At 38.0% G+C, this 21,216-nt stretch overlaps 1 protein-coding gene across 3 annotated transcripts in view; it reads right to left on the reverse strand.

Moving 5' to 3' along the window:
- Nucleotides 1-3,587: 3,587 nt before the first annotated feature.
- Nucleotides 3,588-21,216, reverse strand: part of GNG2 (G protein subunit gamma 2) — a 106,937-nt gene continuing 89,308 nt past the window's right edge. For all 3 annotated transcript variants that reach the window (XM_023527243.1, XM_011385509.2, XM_011385517.2), the window contains one exon: nt 3,588-6,784. In XM_023527243.1, coding sequence (XP_023383011.1) covers nt 6,656-6,784 — 129 coding nt within the window. In that variant the 3' untranslated portion in view covers nt 3,588-6,655. The remainder of the gene's footprint in view (nt 6,785-21,216) is intronic.

Below are 21,216 nucleotides of genomic sequence, written 5' to 3' on the forward strand. Positions count from 1 at the left end.
TCATCCAGACCCTGGCCCACAGGGGCCCACCAAATCTCACTTCCATGCTGGAGAGTAGTGCTATTTCTGAGGCCAAGGAGCTGCTGGCTAAAGAGAATGAGGTTGTAGGATACAAAGCTGGCACTGGCCAGGGGAGGGGAGGCCACAAGCTCCCTGCAGCGTGGTCCATCTTTCTGTGCAGTCGACTGCTGACCATTGTGCGGGGGACAGCTTCATTCTTAGCTTCTTTTGGCAAGCTCGCAAAACCAGCTATTACTAGTTATGCCTCTGCCTTGTCCCATTTTTCTGTAGGCGTTGATCCACCAACCATCTCTGCCAAGTACTTACTGTGATCATAAGTGCTGTGCTAGGGATCGAGGAAGACTTAGAGAGGCCTGTCCAACTGGTGACCTCTACTCCCTAGAAGATGATAGTGAGAGACAACATTCTCATGTAAATGAGCCATTAATTTCAACATCACCTTCTCTGGTTGGTAATCTACCTCTGCCCTCCTCCCCTCAGCTTTCTGTGTCCTAGAGCTTCTCACTCTAACTAGTAATTGACAATTTACCTGTCTCTTTACTCTACTTAAGCACAAGCTCTAAGAAGGCAGGGATTCCAAACTCAGTCAAATACCAAACTGTTTGTGGCCAATGACAAAAGCAACAGGAGTTGAGAAAAGAAAGAGATAAGTATTCCCTGAAGTCACTCATAGACAACATGGAATTCAGAGTAGGCCTTGGAAAATGAGCAAGATTTATTTACTTGAGGAGTTGAGTAATGGCATTCCAGAGCGTTTACATCATAAGCAAAGACGTGGAAGTAGGATTGTAAATGTTATATTCACAAGAGGCAAAATGAATCAGAGGAGAATTTAGAAAACAAGGTAGGACTAGTAGGGTGCACTTTGACAGCCAGGCAGCAGAGTGTGGATCTGATAGGTTGATAAGAGCACCACGGGCCAGAGCACTCTGGGTTTCTGAGTGTGAAACATGAGGTTACATCAGTGACTCTGGCAAGATGTGGTTGGCACCAGTTGTTTTTGCCTTTAACTTTCAGTCTCTCCACCTCTAGGGAGAGACAAGTTTACTTCAGTTTCCTTAGCACCATAGTTCTGCCCACGTGGCACAAGGAGCTTACTTCCATGCCCAAGTTCAGGGATGGATGGGCATGTGAACCAGATCCAGCCAATAAGAGCCTTACGAAGTGTTTCACAGATACAGCCAGAGACTTTTGCTGGAGCCGTTATCTTTATTCTCTGATTGCTAAGTTAGTGAGATGTAAATCTGGAGCCACTGACACTATCCTGATGCTACAGGGGAAGAGTCTGTCTGAGAATCAAACCAGCACAGAGGAAAGCAGAGCCAAGACCAAGAGGGGGGAGCAGAGAGAGAGAGAGAGAGAGAGAGAGAGAGAGAGAGAGAGAGAGAGGAGGTGCCTGATGACATTATCTGAGAACCTGGATCCAGCTGAGCCTGAAACAGCACTTATTTCAGTAATTAACCACTTTCGGTTAGGTTCCTGCCACCTGGCAACCAAATGAGTCCTGATTAATGAATACAAAGGGATAAGAGGAATGGCTTAGAGTGAGAGGGGATGAGAGTCAGAGTGGCCACACCAGATATGAGGCATCGAGCGTCTGAACCAGGGGCTATGGAGGTAAAGTGGAAAGGAAGTGAGTCAAGAGGTGAGCAGGAACTATCTAGTCTTCCCTTCTTTTTCAAAGTTGTACAGCAGTGTCTATTGATTCTTTATCACCTCTTCCTTCAGGATGCCCCTTGACTTGCTCTCTTTCATTTGGTTTTGACAATTTAATGAGGCAAGTGAATCAGGTGTTCTCATCCCCATTTTATAGCACAGAGAGGTTAAAAGACTTGCCCAAGGTCACATGGGAACTCTAGGGCTTGGTTCTGATTCTCTAGATGGTTCTGATTCATGCTACATGGGCTCTTGCTTGCTTGCATCTAGTATGGACTGAAGTTACCAGGCACAGTCTTTCTGTCACCTTAGAGTAGAGATGCACCCCCACTCCCAGGCTTTTCTTATTATGGGCATAGAGAAACAGTAGGAGTTCTTACTGAGGAAAGGCCTGGGAGCCCATGACCCCCTTCATTAAAAATAAATTCTGCCTGAGTCTCCTGGTTCTAAATAGAAGAAAATGTAAATTTGGGGCAGAACCGGAGGGACAGGGATTTCCCTTGGCAAATTATTTGCAATTTGTGGATTGGAGCTGACCCAGCTCCAATTCCCATGTCATTGTGAGCGCTAAAATGTGACCAGCTTATTAAAGAACCAGAGCTGGAGGCAATCCTCTCACGGGGCTCAACAGAACAGGAGCAGAGCTAAAACCCACCAGCTTCCTCCTCGGTGTCTCATGTCCAGGACCTGCCTAGATTCTCAGCCACGGTTTACATGTTCACGCGCAGGCAGCCACTTCCTGTGCAGTAGGAATTAGAACAAGCATATTTACGATTGCTTTATGGCTTTCCATAGGCATCATGAAAATCTACCTCTCAGGTACAGTTGGCCCTTGAAAAACACGAGTTTGAACTGAGCAGGTCCAACTTATATGTGGGTTTAAAAAAATACATATTGTACTGTAAATGTATTTTCTCTTCCTAATGATTTTAATAACATTTTTTCTTCAGCTTACTTTATTGTAAGAATACAGTATATAATACATATAACCTAAAAAATATGTTAATTGACTGTTCATATTATCCGTAAGGCTTCCAATTAACAGTAAGCTATTAGTAGTTAAGTTTTTGGGGAGTCAAAAGTTATATACCGATTTTTGCCTGCATGGGAGGGGGTTGGCACCACTAACCCCTTCATTGTTCAAGGGTTAATTGTTCTTAAATGAGTACTCAGACTATAGCATGCAGTGAGTGCCACTGCCAGAAATTCTGGGTTAGTGCAGGGCCTGGCGTCTGCCTTTTCAATATGTATCCCAGCTGATTCTGAAGCAGGTGGTCCAGGGACCACAGTCTAAGAAATAGTGATGTAAATGGACAAATGTATGAACTCCAGTGGCCCTTTCATCAGTGGTTTAAAGATGCTATGGGCACCGGCACAGGTCCGAGGAGATGCAGCATTTTCACTAACAGGGTTTATTCCTCACTGGCATAATCTGAAGGACATACAGAAGCTTTTCATGACTAAGAATATCTCCGAGGAGCTTCTGAATCTAGAGTTCTAAGTATTTATCTTCTCTAGTATCCCTTTTAAATCATGAAAACGTTATGTGGAACAGCACTTTCTGTGTTCTATTTATTTATTTTGGGGAAAAATCACTGTGTGGCATACCCATGGCATGTTAGAGTGTAGATGCAGCTCATCTGTCTTCATGGTCCAGCCTGCCAAAGCCCTGGACTCTATCCCATCATCTTCTTCTGTGCCCAAGCTCTGTACCTGAGACGTAAAAAGGCTTTTAAAGAGCCTTATATGAGTTTTTCCTTTCTTGGAGCACCACTATTAACAAAGCCTTAGAGAAAGTCAATGGATTTCTAGTTCTGCATCCATCTTGTTATGTGTTATCACCCTTCTCAAATTAACCCACTGGCGAGGTGGGCCACAGGCCTTCACAATGAAATTGACTGCATATGAAATGAGTCTGAAAATTCCATTTATTAAAACAAATACATGGTCCATGTGGGATGAAAATGTGCACATCGCATTCAGGTTTTCTGCTTTAACATTTCTGTACTTCCCTCTCTTTGAAAGACACACTCCATAGATCTTATATAGGAAAAACATCAACAATTTTGGGGCTGGGAAAACATTAATGTATATGTAACAATTCACCATTGCCAAGAGCAGCTAGAAGCAAGGAAAAAAAAGTACAAAAATTTTCTAAGACAGCACGCTCAATTTCTCAAAATTCCATTTGTGAGTGTATGAAGAAATGGTTTAAAATTTTTTCTTGGTAAGCAATCTCTTTCAAATATTATTAGCAAAATTTGCCTCAGATCAAAGTACTTATTTGCAACCTCTGATTTAAAAAAAATAGTATTTGGTTTAAATTGAAAAAAAAAAAAAGAAAACAGTTAATATTGAAAATGAGGCGAGATTTTTTTCTAAATATAATGGTTATTGTTACTGTTTAATTCTATGGTGATTTCATTACTATCCAGTATATTATACACAGAAATTAGGGCCTTGAATAACTAAACTAAGTTTCCTATTAAGTTGCCCCTTAAGATAAAATTATGCTGGTGAAAATGATTGTTGAATTTCTAAAAGAATTAAAGCTCTTTAGAAGCATAAGTAATCAAAAAAGTTTTTTTCTCCCCTTAATAAGTAAAAATATCAATAAACCAAAACTCATGTAAAGACTCTGGTATTGTAATTCCATACTATAGGACAAAAAATTATGCAAAAGCCAAAAAACATTTTCTTTAATTTCAGAAGGGCTCTGTATTTACTGCCTTCTCTCTCCTTTTATAAACAAGGTTACATTAAGTTTGGAACTTCCTTAGCTTTTAATTACCAGAGCTGTTTTATGGTGCTTCTTAAAATTTTAATTCCATTTTCATTGCTCCTAAGATCTAGATTTACGTTAAAATATAGAGTTCTTCTGAGAAAAACAAATGGCGTGAATTATGAGAATCATCTGGGTCTTATAAAGACACCTTAATTACCACCAAAGACTGCTTATGCACAGTTATTTTTATGTGACCACATATTCAATTCATATTTTGGCTCATTTAAAAAATGAACAGGGTTTTTAGCTCATTCCACAGTATTACTAAGCTAATGGTATAATATGTAGTTTAATAAATACTCTCCTAGAGTTTTCCCTCTGTAAATCCTGATTATTGTCCCACTGACTGTAACGAAATCCCCAGGTTTAAATAGAACAGAAGTATCTGGTTATAGAAGTGAATTCATAGATTTCACAAATATTTCAGTATTCTCTTCCCTCTGCCCCAGGTGTGAGCTTTAATTGGATTCATTTATTCTTTTACCAGCATGCCCATAAGAGATAAGGAAAGTATTTACCAAATGTGTTTCAAAATCTGTCTTTGGGATATTAAAACTTTTTATCATCTTTTCCTCTTTCTTCATCCTTTCTTAAAAAAAAAAAAAGCAGGAGGAAAGAAAGATAGGAGAATAAAATTAATTTGGAAATGGTCTTGGGATTTCAAAGTAAACAAGATCTAAGAGAGGCCCTCTTTTGCCTAAGCATGGCACAGAAAAAAAATGATAAAGGCTTCCAGGGCCTCTCATTACTGATAGAGGCTAGAGCTGCAATAAAAAATCACTTCCAATATCATCTCTTGGGAAGAGAGGGCTCCAGCTGCAAGAAAGCTGTAAATTAAGACTGAGAGATTCTAACAAACAAGATGGAGAACAGAAACAAAGAAAAGATTCTATTGAAAAAAACGGATGACACATAAAGACCATCTCAGTTGAAAAGAGCCAGGACCCCACCTGCTCTCTTCTCCTGGCCGGCAAATAGCTGGGATTCTGAGAATGGGTCTTCTCTGGCATTATGGGTTTTCTTTTCCCTGATACTTGAACAAATGAGGGCCATGTTTTAAGAAGAGCACAGAAAGCATTCTTTCAATTTAGAATTTCTGTGATTTAGAGAAAAAAGGAATTTGTTCTAACTCTATGACTAAAGCACCTCCCAGCTCATGGTGAATCCTTACCACTCCTGCTTGGTGGTACCTGTGCTGCCCTGGATCCTGGATAAAACCCAAATGCTTCGGATTCTGGAAAACATGTTGAAGAGGTTTTTAATACCACTGATAACTAGGAGGTATTTTAGGCTTGGCTAAGGCTCTGAAGTAATCTCAATTTTCAAGATACTGAGTTTTTTCCTTCCCTGCTTCTTTTTTCTCTCTCATTCTTTTCCGAAACTTTATATAGTAGAACAATAAAACTTCTGAATGGATGTAACATAGGGACATTTTCATGCAATATTACTCAAAAATTGTCACAAATATATGAAAGCACCAGTCACAACACATGATTTACTTTTACTTGCAGAATCAAAGCTATCATGTACAAATATTAGGAATAGTGATAAGAGAACACAGACAAACGGCATTTTTGTTTGCTTGTTATTACCATGAGGATAAACCACGGGGGACATCTCTCTAAACATTTTGAGTGCTCATCCTTGGAGTTCAGTCTCACAGACAAGTCCAGCCTTATCTCTGTACTACTCTAATAGGGAGGGGTAGGAGGAGGGTAAGAGAGAAATAAAAAAGAAAACAAAGGCACAAAGACTAGACATCAATGCCATTAAACCGAACCGAGGTTACATTGGACAACTCAGCTGATCAAAGGGTATTTCTAAAGGCGATAGTCATTCCGAGAAGTTCATACATATCTTAGCTCAGTACAGCTGATTGAATTTTATTTTTTAAATACGAAGCAGAAACAAAGTTTGGGGAGGGAGAGCAGAAAAGAAATGACACCGATTTTATCTTTACATAGTCCCCTCCTCCAGGCAGATCTGCAGATATCAGATTTCTTAACTCAGGCTGTGGATCGGCTTTCATTCTCATAAAGGGGACCAGTTCTTTAAACATGCATAGCCTGGAGTTTCCAGGATGGTTCTCCTCCCTCTCTTTAAATGCTGTGGACTAGAAAGACGCCCACTTTGCTAAAAACTCTACATCAGTGTCCCAGGAGCCCCGAGGCTCTTCAGGCTCCTCGTGAAGACTTAAAGGATGGCACAGAAAAACTTCTTCTCTCTAAATGGGTTCTCTGAAGCCGGAACAGGGGTCAGCAGGGGATCTTCCTTGGCGTGAGCTTCACAGTAGGCCATCAAGTCCGCAGCTGCCTTGGATACCTGGAAAAAAAAGACAATAACCACTGAAACTTTAGACAACACATGAATTCAGGCACAGTCAATTAAAGCTCAGGCTGTGGTGTCCAACTGCCCTCAAGATTTCAGGTTCAAATCCTAACTCCACCATTTACTAGCTCGAGTTAAAGTGAAGCAAGATACTCAACCTCCATAAGCCTCTGTTTCCTCATCTGCAAAGATCGTGACATCACAGGATTGTTGCAAGTGGGTCCAGGACTAGGGTTAAGGGAGTAAGGCACTTAGGGGACAAAACTGAAGGAGATGCTCACAGTCAGGGTCACGTAAGTTTCAACTCTGCATCTGTACAGCCCTGAGAGTGGGTTATCCAATTAATTGGCATATAATTATTCATAGTATTCTCTCATGATCCTTTTTGTGTGGTATCAGTTGCAATGTCTCCTTTCATTTTTAATTTTACTTATTTGAGTCTTCTTTTTTATTAATCTAGCTAAAAGTTTGTTAATTTTATCTTTTAAAAAAATAGCTCTTAGTTTCACTGATCTTTTCTACTATTTTTCTGGTCTCTCTTCCATTTATTTCTACCCTGATCTTTGTTTTTTTCCTTCCTTTTGCTAATTTTGTACTTAGTCTGTCCTTTTATAAAGTTTCTTAAGGTATAAAGTTAGGTTATTTTAGATTTTTTTTTTCTTAATGTAGGCATTTATCACTGCTTTTGCTGCATCGCAGAAATTTCAGTACGTTGTATTTCCTTTTTTTTTTTTTTGGTTTGTTTCAAGATATTTTTTGATTTCCCTTTTTATTTCTTCTTGATCCACTGGCTGGTTATTCAGGAGTATGTTGTTTAATTTCCATATACTTGTGAATTTTCAAGTTTTCCTCCTGTTATTGATTTCTAGTTTCATATCACTGTGATTGGAAAAGATTCAAATTTGCTAAGACTTGTTTTGTGACCTATCATGTCACATATCCTGGAAAGTGTTCCGTGTGTACTTGAGAAGAATGTGTATTTTGCTGCTATTGGATTAAATGTTCTGTATGTGTTTGTTAGGTTCATTTGATTTAAAGTATGGTTAAGTTCAATGTTTCCTCATTGATTTTTCTGCCTGGATGATCTACCTATAGTTGAAAGTGGAGTATTGAAGTTCCCTACTATTATTGTATTGTTATGTATTTCTCCTTTCAGGTCTGTTAATATTTGCTTAATACATTTAGGTGCTCTGATATTGGGTGCATAGATATTTATGATTGTTATGCCCTCTTGAAGAATTGACCATTTTATCATTATGAAATGACCTTTCTTTGTCTCTTGTTATAGTTTTTGGCATAAAGTCTCACTCTTTAATAGGCATTACGCTGCTTATAAAAATATTTTTATTGTATTCCTATTTTGTTTCAGGCATTGACTTAAGTTTTCTCTTTTGATCTATACAATAATCTTGATGTAGAAACTGTTATTCTCCTTTTATAGATAAAAATTAAAGCTCAGTACATTGTACAAATTGTTCAATGTCATATAGCAAAGCACGCAGCAGAAAAAGAACTCGAACCCCAATGTTTTGCCATTAAGCCACAGCCATCTACATACAAATTACTCAAATGCAGGGTTAGTTCCAAAGGTTGATTAAAATTCTTTGTGCATCTTTATAAAATGCTACTATGACAGAATGAAAGGAAACAGCCTGTTCTTGTCTTAGCTTCTCTAAATGAAAGCCAAGGACAGACTTTGAGAATGTTGATTACTTTTTTTGGTGCCTTTTACTAGTTTGAGTCATAATCATTATTATATCAAATAGGAACTTAGCTGTAAGCAGCAATAATATCTAAAACTCACTTATTAAGAAGAAATCCAATACCACTGTTTTTCATTTGCAATGTTCACAAACATGTGGCAGAAATTTTCAAAATCTTTTTATAAAACAGAAAGCGCTATCCTGGGAAAAATTAATAGCTTAGAATTGGTCATATCTTATACTTGAACACTTGATTCTGAATGATTTCCTTCTCAAAATATGTTATGTGTTTTATCTTGCTTCCTCAATTAGATTGCAATCTCCTGTGGGCAATAGTCCAAAATAATGTCAGAATCCTAGCAGTAATTAGAATAATTGCTAATATTTATCTGCCCTTTCTATGTGTCAGAACTGTGATAGCCACTTTACACACAGTATCTTATCTAATCCTTACAACAACATCATGGGTCACAAGCTATTATTATCCTTATCTTTAATATGTGAAGTTGAGGCTTTATTAGGTGTTTATCCTAGGTCTCACAGCTCCTGATTGGCCAAGTCATGTGTCCCAGTGTGCCCGACTTAATCTTTATGAATGCTCTTCCATTCTAATCCATAGCTGTCATCCCCGTACCTTTCCTTACAATTAGTCACAGCAATAGTGTACCTGGCAAATCTTGCTTTCTGACTATTCCTGCTAACCATCCTGTACACAGCTTCTTTTACATTTTATATTGCCAGGCCTAATTCTTTTCTAAAGATTTCCCCAATAACTCTAGGTAATCTCTCCCATTTCTGTCCTGTCGATTCTTCTTCTAAAGATATCTCAAATTTGTCCTCTATTGTCATCTCTATTACTACTACGTCAGTTCGAACCTCTACCATCTTTCTTCATTATTACTGAAATAACCTCTTAAGTTAAAATTCGCAAGGGATCGGTTATAGACTGATTGTTTGTGTCTCCCTCAAATCATATGTTGAAATCCTAATCACCAGTGTGATGGTATTTGGAGGTAGAGCCTTTGGGACATGATTGGGTCATGAAGGCAGAGCCCCCATAAATTGGATTAGTGCCCTAACAAAAGAGTCCCCAAAGAGCTCCCTTGTCCCTTCCACCATGCGAGGAATGAAAACATAGCCTTCTATAACCAGGGAGCAGACCCTCATCAGATACCAAATCTGGCGGCACCTTGGACGCAGCTTCCAGAACTGAGAAATAAATTTCTATTATCTATAAGCCACATAGTCCTTGGCACTCTGTGATGGCAGCTTAAACAGACTGAGACAAGGCCCATGGGTAGAATTCAAGGAGTGGTCTGTAAACTTCAATTATAAAAAAATTACATCTTTATTTTCACTAACCTCAAATGAGAATTTCTTTCCATTATAGATATAGACAACACATCAACACAGTATAGTAGCATTAGCAGCTTTTTATATAAGAAGTTAATAAAGGAGTACACATATAACAATATCACGAATATTTTTCTAAAAATTATTATGATGAACTGTATTTCAATATAATTTGTTTCCTTTGTAATTTAAAAGGAAACAAATTACGCACTACAGTTAGAAAAATATTTTTAAAATATAAATTGGTTCGTATCACTCCCTTATTTAAAACTTTCAATAGCTTCCCATTGTACTTTGTAGAAAACCGAAACATCCTAAAACAGCCTGTGGTTCTGCCTGCTTCAGGCCTGCCTATTTCTCCAATTTCATGTTGTGGCACTCTTCCCTCCCCACACAGGAGGTCCTCTAATTTTGCGACATCTCCAAGCCTCAGAGCTTCACATATAAAATTCCCTGGAACATATCCCCATTGCCTCGACAGCCCAGCTCTTTCTCTCCCTTTAGGAGTCAGATGAAGTACTGCCTCTTTGTCAAGTTTTTACTGACTACTTCATCCAATAATGACTTTCCTCATCATTCTCTTTCAGAGCACCACCTTCTCTTCCTCACAGAAAAATATTTTTCACAATTCATAATTATGACCATTGTTTGTTTATTTGCTGTTTGATATCTGTCTTTCCCTCTAAGTACTCTATGAAAGCAGGAACCATATCTGCTGTATCCACCACTGTGTAATCAGTGCCCAGCACAGAGTAAATACTCAAATAATTGCTGAAGGAGTTTTCAAACATAATCTTATTCAACAAATATTCCATTAAAATAATATTTACTGAGTACCTAATATGCGAGGCACAGTTCTGGGGGTTTGGAATAATTAGGGAACAAAAGTCACAAAGATTGCTGTCCTTGTGGAACTTACATAGTATTGTAGACTTCCAATTCTGACTATGATGGAGTCACAGGGATCAATTAAACCTTCTTGCTGTAACTTAAAAATTGGACAAAATATACGAACAAATGTTTTTAAAATGTTACACAACATGCAGCATAGGACAGTGATCCCCGAGAGAATGGAGACAAGCCTAATGACTGCTCTAGCTCACTGCATGAAAATGGTTTCTGGGCCAAAGAACAGGTAGTGAATAAGTAAACAGAGTTCAGGAATGTCCCTGAATTGAGGTTAAAAGAGAGAGAGAAGGAGAGAGACAGACAGACAGACAGACAGACAGACAGACAGAGAAACAGAGAGAGAGAGAGAGAGAGAGAGAGGCAGGGAGAGTGAGAGCACATGTACGTGCTCATGAAGCCTCCCGAGGATGCCTTCAAGACTTGAGCTGAAAACTGAGAAAAACATGTGTGGCAGAAGACTGACTGCCTGAGACTGTGCAAAGAATTTCAGAAAGGATCAAGTGAAACAATCCCTGATGAGCACACAAGGCCAGAATAATTTGTGTCTCTATTGGCCAGAGTAGAAAAACCTCATAACTGAGGTCTGAGTAGAGTCCTGAGAAAGGCACTGCTTCTGTAGAGGTGCCGAATAGGCCTAGCTTAAAGGCTGCTGTGGACTCACCTGTCAAGTTTAAAAAAGCAAGCCTTGAATAGATCAAAATGTTTCCAAGTAACTTAATTTCATCCCAGAACAAAATTAAAATATTTAATAGACTACAATATTTAAAGGAATACAGGAAAATTCCAGCATGCCAAAAGATAAAATTCACGTCTACGATTTTTTTTTAAAAAACCAGGCATGAAATAAATAGAAAAAAAAAATATCTCCCCATAATGAGAAAAATTAATCCAAAGAAAAAGACCCAGAGTTGACATACATGATAAAATTAGTAGATAAGGATAATGTTAAAATAGCTATTGTAAATATTGTCCATATAATAAAAAGGAAATATAATAGAGGAAAACAAATATGATAAGAAAAAGACATGGAAGATATTAAAAAGACCCAAATCAAATCTCTGGAGATGAAAAATACACTATATGGAATTGGAAGATTAGATATTGCAGAAGAAAAGATTAATATACTTGAAGATAGCAAAAGGATCTCTCCAAAATGAAGCAGAGAGAGAATAGACAAATGAGCAGAGCACAATGAGTTAGAAGACAACTTTAAGTGACCTGATATATGTATAATTGAAGTCTCTAAAGGAGAGGAGAGAGATGGTAAAGAGGAAGAGAGCAAAAAATATTTGAAGACATAATGGTGGAAAATTTTCCAAATTTGATGAAAACTACAAACCCATAGTTTCAAGTAATTCAACAATTCACAAATGAAGAAAAATGAATCGAACTACTCCAAGGCATGGCATAATCAAATTGCTTCTATAGTATTTGAGTGGGAGAATAAAGAGAACAGAAAATAAAATATAATAAATTTTATAGATAACGTTAGAAGGTAGTAAGTTTTATAAGAAAATGAAAAGTAAAGCAGAGTAAAAGGGATTAAGAATGTGTGTATTGGGGGGATGGTGATGAAGAACAGGTTACAGTAGTTAGGCTTAGTTGAGAAGGCAATCAATCTTTGGGTAAAAGCTTAAAGAATGAAGGTTACAGTAGGAAATGGGGAGTCACTGACATATTATAAAAGAGCACTCAATGCTGTGTTGAGAACAGGAATCTATGAGAGTCAAGGGTAGAAGCAGAGACTACTCGGGAGAATATTGCTGATCTAAATGAGAGTTAACAGTGGTTCAGAGCATAATAGCAGCAGAGGTGGTACAAAGTCATATAATTCTAGGTAAACAGCATTGGAATATAGTCTCCAAGATTTTCTGATGGATTAGAGGTAGAGTGTGAATAAAAAAGAAAAATTAAGAGTAATTCTAAGTTTTTGGACTGAGCAAATGGAAAGATAAATTTGGCATCATTTCAGTTGATTAAGGCTTCAGGAATTCAGTTTTAGGTTGAAACTGAAATATCTATCAGTGAGATATACAATGCTGCAGTTTGGGAGAGAGATCAAGACTAGAGCTGTGAAGTAGGGAATTGAGGCCATATAGATAGATGGTACATAAAGCCTTGGGAATGAAGATCATCAAGAGAGTAAATTTAGATAAAAAAGAGAAGAACAAGGGCTGAGCTCTGGAACACTTCAATGGAAGATGTTGGGGAACCTAAGAGAAACCAGCAAAAGAAATGTAGAAGGAGTAGCTCGCGAGAGTGGAGAGTATTGACAGCCACATGAAGAAAGTGCTTCAAAGAATAAAGAGACATCATCCATGTCAAATGCTGCCAGTAGGTCAAATAAGACAAAAACTGAGAATTGACCATTAGATTTAACAATCTAGAATCACTGATGATCTTGATGAGAGAAGCTTCAGGGGAATTGGAATAAAAGCCTTGCTAGAATGGGTTTAGGAAGAAATGAAGCCTCCTCCTCCTTCTTCCTGAAGAATTCAATCTTCAAGGCATTGTGTGAGACCAAGCAAGGCAGCTTTCTACACTAGGTCAGGGGCCCACAGTGGGGTGTCAGAGCTTGGGCAGGGGGAGGAGAGGATCTGTGAAGGAGGCAGCCCGGTGACGAGCATGAGCACTCAGGTGGAATGTGAAGGCATCGATGTGCGGAGGGAAGGTTGAGAAGTGGGAGCTTGGTTCCCTACGGGGGAGTTGATGAAATAAGGATAAGGGGATCCAGGTTCTCGTTCAGTAAAGGAAGTTATAAATAGAGAAAGTAGAAAGTTGGATAGAACCCTGTGGTGTAGGATAGGACCTGTTTGAACTCATCATTATATAGACACATATATACAAAGTAATAAATGTAGATGTAAAAGTGTGAGAGTGTGTGTGTGTGTTCTCTAGTTTTGTCTACTGAGAAGAAGTAGGAGCAGCAACACTTCAGCAATGAGTGCACCTAACACCCACGTCTTGATTTCTAAATGCCATTCTCGAAGTTATCTAATGTTCTTTGGAGAAGAGGATGATTCTAGGACTGGAGCAGGGGAATAGCAAGAGAATCCTAGAACATCTTTTTGAGCCAAAAATTAAGGAAGTACTCAAAGAATGATGGAGGCATGTCAAAAGGACACAGTAGCCAGCTTTTAGTCTGTGCCAATTTAAACATAAAAAATAAATGACGATAGTAGCAGATTATAAACTGTTGAATAAAAGAGGAAACCATGGGTCCATATCAATATAACAAAATACAATTTTTAAAAATAAAATGTTTGATGAGGAATGGGATAATAATCTCAAGGTATCTCCCCCAAATTCCAAATATTTATTAACTACAAAGGAAAAAAGAATAACTTTACATGAAGAAACCTGGAAGATACCAGCTTAATCAAGTAATCAAAGTTAACATCACCAGTGAGTGACAATTTGAAATCATATGCCATCGATAGAATGCAATGAGACAAATATCCCCTCAGTTCTATAATAATGCCATAGTTTTGTTACTTGAATTTAATCATAAATAAATATCGGATAAATCCAAATTGGGTAACAATCTACAAAATAAATGGTATATAATCTTCAAAAGTGTCAAGGTCATAAAAGTCAAGGAAGTCTAAGGAACTGTGCCTGAAAAGATAATTACATGCAACACATGCTTCTGAACTGGCTCCTTTTGTTAAAAGGAACACTATTAGGGTGATTTGTAGTACTTAAATGGGGTCTGAGGATTAGAAGGTAGCAATGTATCAATGTTAATTACTTAATGCTGATTATTGTTATTATGATTATAGAATATTTCTACTTGTAGGAAATACACACTAAAGTATTTGGAGGTGATAGGGCATTTGTTGACGACTCATGCTCAAACGGTTCAGGGCAAAACAAAATTCTTTGCACTGTACCTGCAACTCTTCTATACCTTTGAGATTATTTCCAGAGTAAAAATAATGTATCAAAAGAAGGGGAAAAGAGAAATTAGAGACAATGAATACAGACCACTTTTTCAAGAAGTTATGCTGCAAAGCAGAAATGAGTCAGTTGCTGGAAGAGAAAGCAGGTGATTCAAGAGTAAAAATGAACATTTTATTTAAGATGGAAAAATAACACCATATTTGTATATTGATGGAAATGGCAAAACAGACAACAAAAACTGGTGCTTCAGGACGGGCAGGTGGTGGTGGTGAACTGCTGGAGCATGTCCTTGGTTAAGGAGGTGAAACTGATGTGCAAGTGAAGGAGTTCACTTCTGATCAGAGCAAGACTCTCCCAAGATTGACGACTGCTGAAATCCAGCTATCCAGCGGCCTCGCCAAACCAGAGTGGGACTGAGAACCAGGCAGTAAGGGGAGGAGGACTCTAAATGGTTCCAGTAAAGACCACCAGACTGTGATTTCAGGCTCTGACAAAAAGGAATCTGCTCTAGGAAGGCACCCTGACAGCTCTGTGAAGAAGCGGTTGTCTGTAAGGATAAAAAACAGACCCAAGAATTTAAACAGTATACAAGGACATAGCTCCATCTTCATTACGTTCTGAAATTGAGACATATCTTTTTTTAAGATACCTCGAATTATCTAATTCCACCCAACTCTACTTTTTGAGACATATCCTATAATTGATGTCGCAAAATATTTGCAACCCATCAGGCAAAGAAGCAAGCACTGACAGGTTGTCATTGCCTATGCATGTGGGAAGCTGCCTGTGCGTTAAGGTATCAGCCATTCAATCACTCCTTCAGATGAGTTGCTGGCATTGAATGGAGCCATCCAGGTTGACAACTTTAATTTCTTGCTTAGAAAGATATCAAAGATTACACTGGGATGGAGGCTTGAAGCAGTGAGTTTTAGTGAACACTGAACATTGCCTGTCACAGGCCTGGCAGTATAGTTAAAGGCAAAAGAAACTGCCAAACCTCTGGGAAGAGGTCATAGAATTTTCAAACTAGGAGAGATTGGTCTGACATTTGTTTAGAAAGATCTTTTACTCAGGTAAAAAGCTGCTGGCTACTTTAAAGCTTTATTTTTCTTTGAATCATTAATGTCATTTAAATATGGGAAAACTTAAACATCGAGCTTAAGCACTCAGAAAATACAGGAAAAACCTCAGTATTCTTTGTTATGCCTTGGAATTATATGAAAATACCAGAGGTGCTATGGGGAGCAATGTTACTAATGTAGGGAATGGAGAGCAGTAAGTCACCATGTGGCCCCACATCACTGCTGCTGGCCAAAGGTGAGTCTAATGGATCTTTCTGCTGTGATTGTGAAAAGGACCCAGAATCAAACATTGATTGTGATACTAGAGAAACTTCCCAGAGATTTCCCTAGAGAAATTTCCCAGAGATTTCAAATTATCAAGGCTTTACAGTTCTACTTCTCTAGTTCCGAGGTACAATGCATAAGGCTAAGCATGTACTTGATGCTTAACAAATATCTACTAAGTTTTTAAAAATTATATCGACTCATGAAAATGAAGTTTTATGCTCAATTATTAATGTACACCTGAATTAAATTTTAAATGTTTTGCTTCATTTTCAGCAAATCAAATAAATTAGAACTGGCCATCTTTAAACATAGCCCTTTCCCCTATAAGTCCTTTGATACACTATGCCAATTTTATTCTCAGTTGGCCTGTAAGAAGGTTTGCATCTCATTCCATTTAATAAATTATACACAAGAATTTACAGAGAAGGAATATTAAAACTTTCAATTAAATGCTGGGAAAATCCTTGAAAAGTCCCAAACCTAGGATGTATGTTCCTTCTCTAGAGCCAAGTATGACGTCTAACCGGCCCATTTTTCAGTACATTTGTCCGTGAAGTTCAATTTCAATCTATCATGAGTCAATTGTCAGAAAGATGATTTAATCATTAAAATGTTCATATTTGCTTTGATAATTTATACATATTTGTCAGTTATGAAAATCAGTCTGCTCTTTTATGTTGAACTGTTTTAAAAAGAAAATATACTATAAACGCTGGCTATTTGCACGACATGATACATTTTACTTATCCTTAAAATGATTAATTTTGCCTTTTTTTGTACATTTCGTTAATTTTTCTCCTATTACCAATTAAATTTGGCCAATTACCTTCTTAGAATTTCCCAAACCATAAATATATTTGGAAATGTCATGTAGAATACAGTTCCTTATGTCCTATAACATGATACTCTGAGTACATGAACTTGAAGTTATCCAGTAAAAAGAAGTGTTTTCTGAAGGCCCATACACTTTAGCACCATGAAGGATGCAAAGAAGTGGAGGACGTGGTCTTTGTCTCTGAGGATTATATAGTTTAGCTGAAAAAAATTATCTAATGAGGGTAAAATTAATTAGTAAATTGATTAGTGTATATGGTCAGCATGGAAAAGAAAAGATTCTTGGGACAAGTGGGGGTTTAGCTGACCACTAATAGAGGAGTAAGATTTGGACAGTGTCTTAGTCTACTCAGGCTGTTATAACAAGATACCATGGACTAGATGGCTTATAAACAACAGCATTCATTTCTCACAGCTCCAGAAGTGAGAAAGTTGAAGATTAAGGTCCTGGCAGAGGGCCTGCTTCATGGTTCTTATATTGCCATCTTATCACTGTGTCCTTACATGAGAGAAAGGGCAAGGCATCTTCTTGGGATCTCTTTTATAAAAGCACTAATCGTTCTCATGATTGAATCACCTCTCAAAGGCCATACCTCCAAACACCATCATGTTGGGGTTAGGATTTCAGCATAAAAAAATTTTTCTTGGGGGGGTGCACAAACATTCATTATATAATTAGGAGAAGAATAAGTAGGGGGAAGGGTGTTCTCAGTGAGGGACCCAGAATAACAAGAGAGGTGGGAATTTGCACAGCATGTCCTTGGGATGGTAAGGAAAGCCAGTTGGAAAGTTCTATTGGGTACATTTGGAATAAATGAGAAATAACTTTGACATTTTTATGTGGGGTCAATTTATGAAGCATCTAATTAGTAAAGAAGCAATAATTTTACCCATGCTTCTGGCCTTGGCTTCCTTTTGCTCTTCATGATGTTAACAACACCCTCTGTCAAACAGCAGCTTCTCAGATTACAATGATTCCTCCCGTCCTTAAATACCTCTCCCCTTCCCATCCATATGGATGTGTTGACTCCTAGAAGCTATGTTTGTACAATGTGGTCCAATTCTAAAGTAAGTTGATTTTGGCTGTGGATGGCTCATTCTTGTTAGAACAGAGATGCCACTCTAGGAATATGGAACTGAGACTAAAAGGGATGGAATTAATCTATCTCTTTCTTCATGGACCTGGAACTATGACATGTGATCCTGGGAGCCATCTGATGTCTGCCACATGGACAGGCAGCTGAGAAATATATCCTTTCCCGTAAAACAAAGAGGCAGATACACAAAGAGAAGCAGAGGCATGTAACAGAGCACTCGCAGTTCCTTATGGCCTTCTCATTCTGACTTTCACTGTTTACCCAGCTACATTTTTGTTCTTGGGGTCTGAGACACCCTGTATCTTTTACAATCAATTCCCTTTTTCTGCTTAAGCTAGCTTGGGTTAGGTTTCTATTATTAGAAACCCAAAGACTCCTAATAGAGTGATGAATAAATAGATATACTCAAGTCCTGCTGTCCTTTACTTTTATGCATGTGCTCTCAACTTGTGCTGTCAGCACAAGCTTTCTTTCATTCCCCTTAGTGTGAGTATACTGCTGTTTGATATATCTAAGTGTTACAGTCTCCACAACCCCCTCTGCCCCTCCCCCCAGATTCCTTGGATTTCTCTTTACTTTCTGTCCCTCAATGAAATGTTAACAAAGAAACACAGAAAGGCTGGGACTATAATTTATATATGCCTGAGGCTTATGAACAGATAGATAATGGGTTCATTAGCCCAAATCTCCCAGGATCTGTGATGCAAAGGGTTAGGAAACAAGAAGGTTTAAAAATGAATACACTATTCAGACCCTTTTATGGTGGGGCTACTCTATGCAACCCCAATTATTCTGGAGGCCACATAAGGGATAAGGCTCCCCTCTACTTACGGGACCCTTGACAGCTCCAGTGACAGCTGTGTCCCTTTTTCCCCTGTTCCTTGTGGCCTCAACCACAGTAGGCTCTGCCAGATGTACATAAAACCACTGCTGCCAGAAACAATGGCTCGAAGAGGTTACTACTCTCCCTAGAAAATCACAGCCTGGGATCTTCAGAGAGGAGACTCTTCCTGCTAACAGGATAGCGCATAGAGAGAGGTGGAGAAACCTGAATGCTCAGAAGCCTTGAAGGGACTCCTAAAGGCAGATAACCAAGCCCTAAACCAGCTAGCTGACAACTGTGTCAACACAGTCACAGTTTTATCCAACAGCTAAACTAAAAATAATCTGACACTTCGCCACAGCATGCCTGCCTGGCTCTGATGTGCAGAACAAATGTTAAAATACAGGCTGCTGCTGTACGTTCAACATTTGATGTTCTAATGACGTCAAGAGGGATTCAGAGATTTGAATGTGAAAATCACCTAGGAAGGCAGCTCCTCAGTGCTCAGTTGATTAGACAATGCTTTGTCTCTCTTTTCATAGTGATGTACGTGGTCTCTTTACGAGTAGTATACAAAGGATATTGGGGCGAGTGCTAACTTCTAATGATATTTGGTACTTATGCTTCTCGGATATCTTTTTGGTATCACCGATAGGTCTCATTATATATATTTTTTCGTAATCCCTTATTAGAATAGGCGATCCTTGAGGGCAAGAATCATGTCTTTATCTTTATCCATCTCTATCTCTCTGAGACCAAAAGAGCCCTGGCAATTTAGAAAGCTCTCAATAAAAAATTTATTAGATAAATGAATAAATGAACAACTGAAAAAACAGCAAAAATCCAGCCTTAGGGGGAGGGTCTGGGGAAGCTTCTTAAAGGATGTGATGATTGATCTAAGTCTTTAAGAAACTGTAAACTCATTGGAGTTGGTAAAGCAATAGAGAGGAGGAGAGTGGATGTTCCAGGCATTTGAAATTCTCATCAAAGGAATTAGAAGTGGTTCAGTATGGCATGTGGGCAAAAGGGAGGGGATGAAGCTGAAAAATGGGCAGGGGCCAGAAGTACCTTGCATATTCTGCTAAAGAGTTTGAATTTTATAATGTGATACATCACATAAACAAAATGAAGGGTGAAAATCATGAGCACATCAGTAGCTGTAGAAAATGCATTTGACAAAATCTAACATCTATTTACGATAAAAACTCTCAGCAAAATGGGAATAGAGGAAACATACCTCAATATAATAAAAACCATATATGACAAATACACAGCTAACATCTTACTCAATAGTGAAAAAGCAGAAAGCTTTTAACTTAAGATCAGGAACAAGACAACAATATTCACTTTTACCACTTTTATTCAACATAGTATTGGAAGTCCTGACCATAGCAGTCAGACAAGAAAAAAAAATACAAGGCACTCTAATTGGAGAGGAAGAAGTAAAACTGTCATTATTTGCAGATGACACGATATGATATACAGAGAACCCTACAGATTTTACCAAAAACATATTAGAATAAATAAATTCAGTAAAGTAGCAGGATACAAAATTAAATTTTGAAATCAGTTGAATTTTCATACACCAATAATGAACTTTTAGAAAGAGAAATTAAGAAAACAATCCCACTTGCAATTGTGTAAAAAAAAAATACTTAGGGATAATTTTACCCAAGGAGGTAAAAGATTTGTACTCAGAAAACTAAAAGACATTGACAAAAGGTGAAAGGGATTAAGAAATACAAATTGCCAGTTATAAAACTAGTCACAGGGATATAAAGTACAGGGAATATAATCAATAATACTGTAATAACTATGTATGGCGTCAGATGGTGTAAGATATTCACCAAAGATGCATCTGATAAGGGGTTAACAACCAAAAAATATAAGGAACTCATGCAACTTAACACCAAAAACACAAACAATGCGATTAAAAAATGGGCAGAGGACCTGAATAGATCCTTCTCCAAAGAGGACATACATGTACCAACAGACATATGAAAAGATTCTCAACACCACTAATCTTCAGGGAAATGCAAATTAAAACCACGATGATATATCTCCTCACACCTGTCAGAATGGCTATTATCAATAAATGAACAAACAAGTGTTGGTGAGGAGGTGAAGAAAAGGGAACCCTGGTGCATGGCTGGTGGGACTATAAATTGGTGCAGCCACTATGGAAAATAGTATAGAGGTTCCTCGAAAAATTAAAAATAGAACTACCATATGACCCAGCAATTCTAAAATATGGAAGCAACCTAAGTGTCCATCGACAGACAAATGGATAAAGAAGAGGTAGTACATACATACAATGGAATATGCTCGGCCATAAAAAATGAATGGATGAACATAGATGCATATTATGCAAAACATGTTATGCAAAGTAAAATAAGTCAGACAGAAAAAGACAAATACCATATGATTTTACTTACATGTGCAATCTAAAAAACAA

The sequence above is a fragment of the Pteropus vampyrus genome, unplaced genomic scaffold, assembly GCF_000151845.1.
Source record: "Pteropus vampyrus isolate Shadow unplaced genomic scaffold, Pvam_2.0 Scaffold15, whole genome shotgun sequence".
NCBI lineage: Eukaryota > Metazoa > Chordata > Mammalia > Chiroptera > Pteropodidae > Pteropus > Pteropus vampyrus.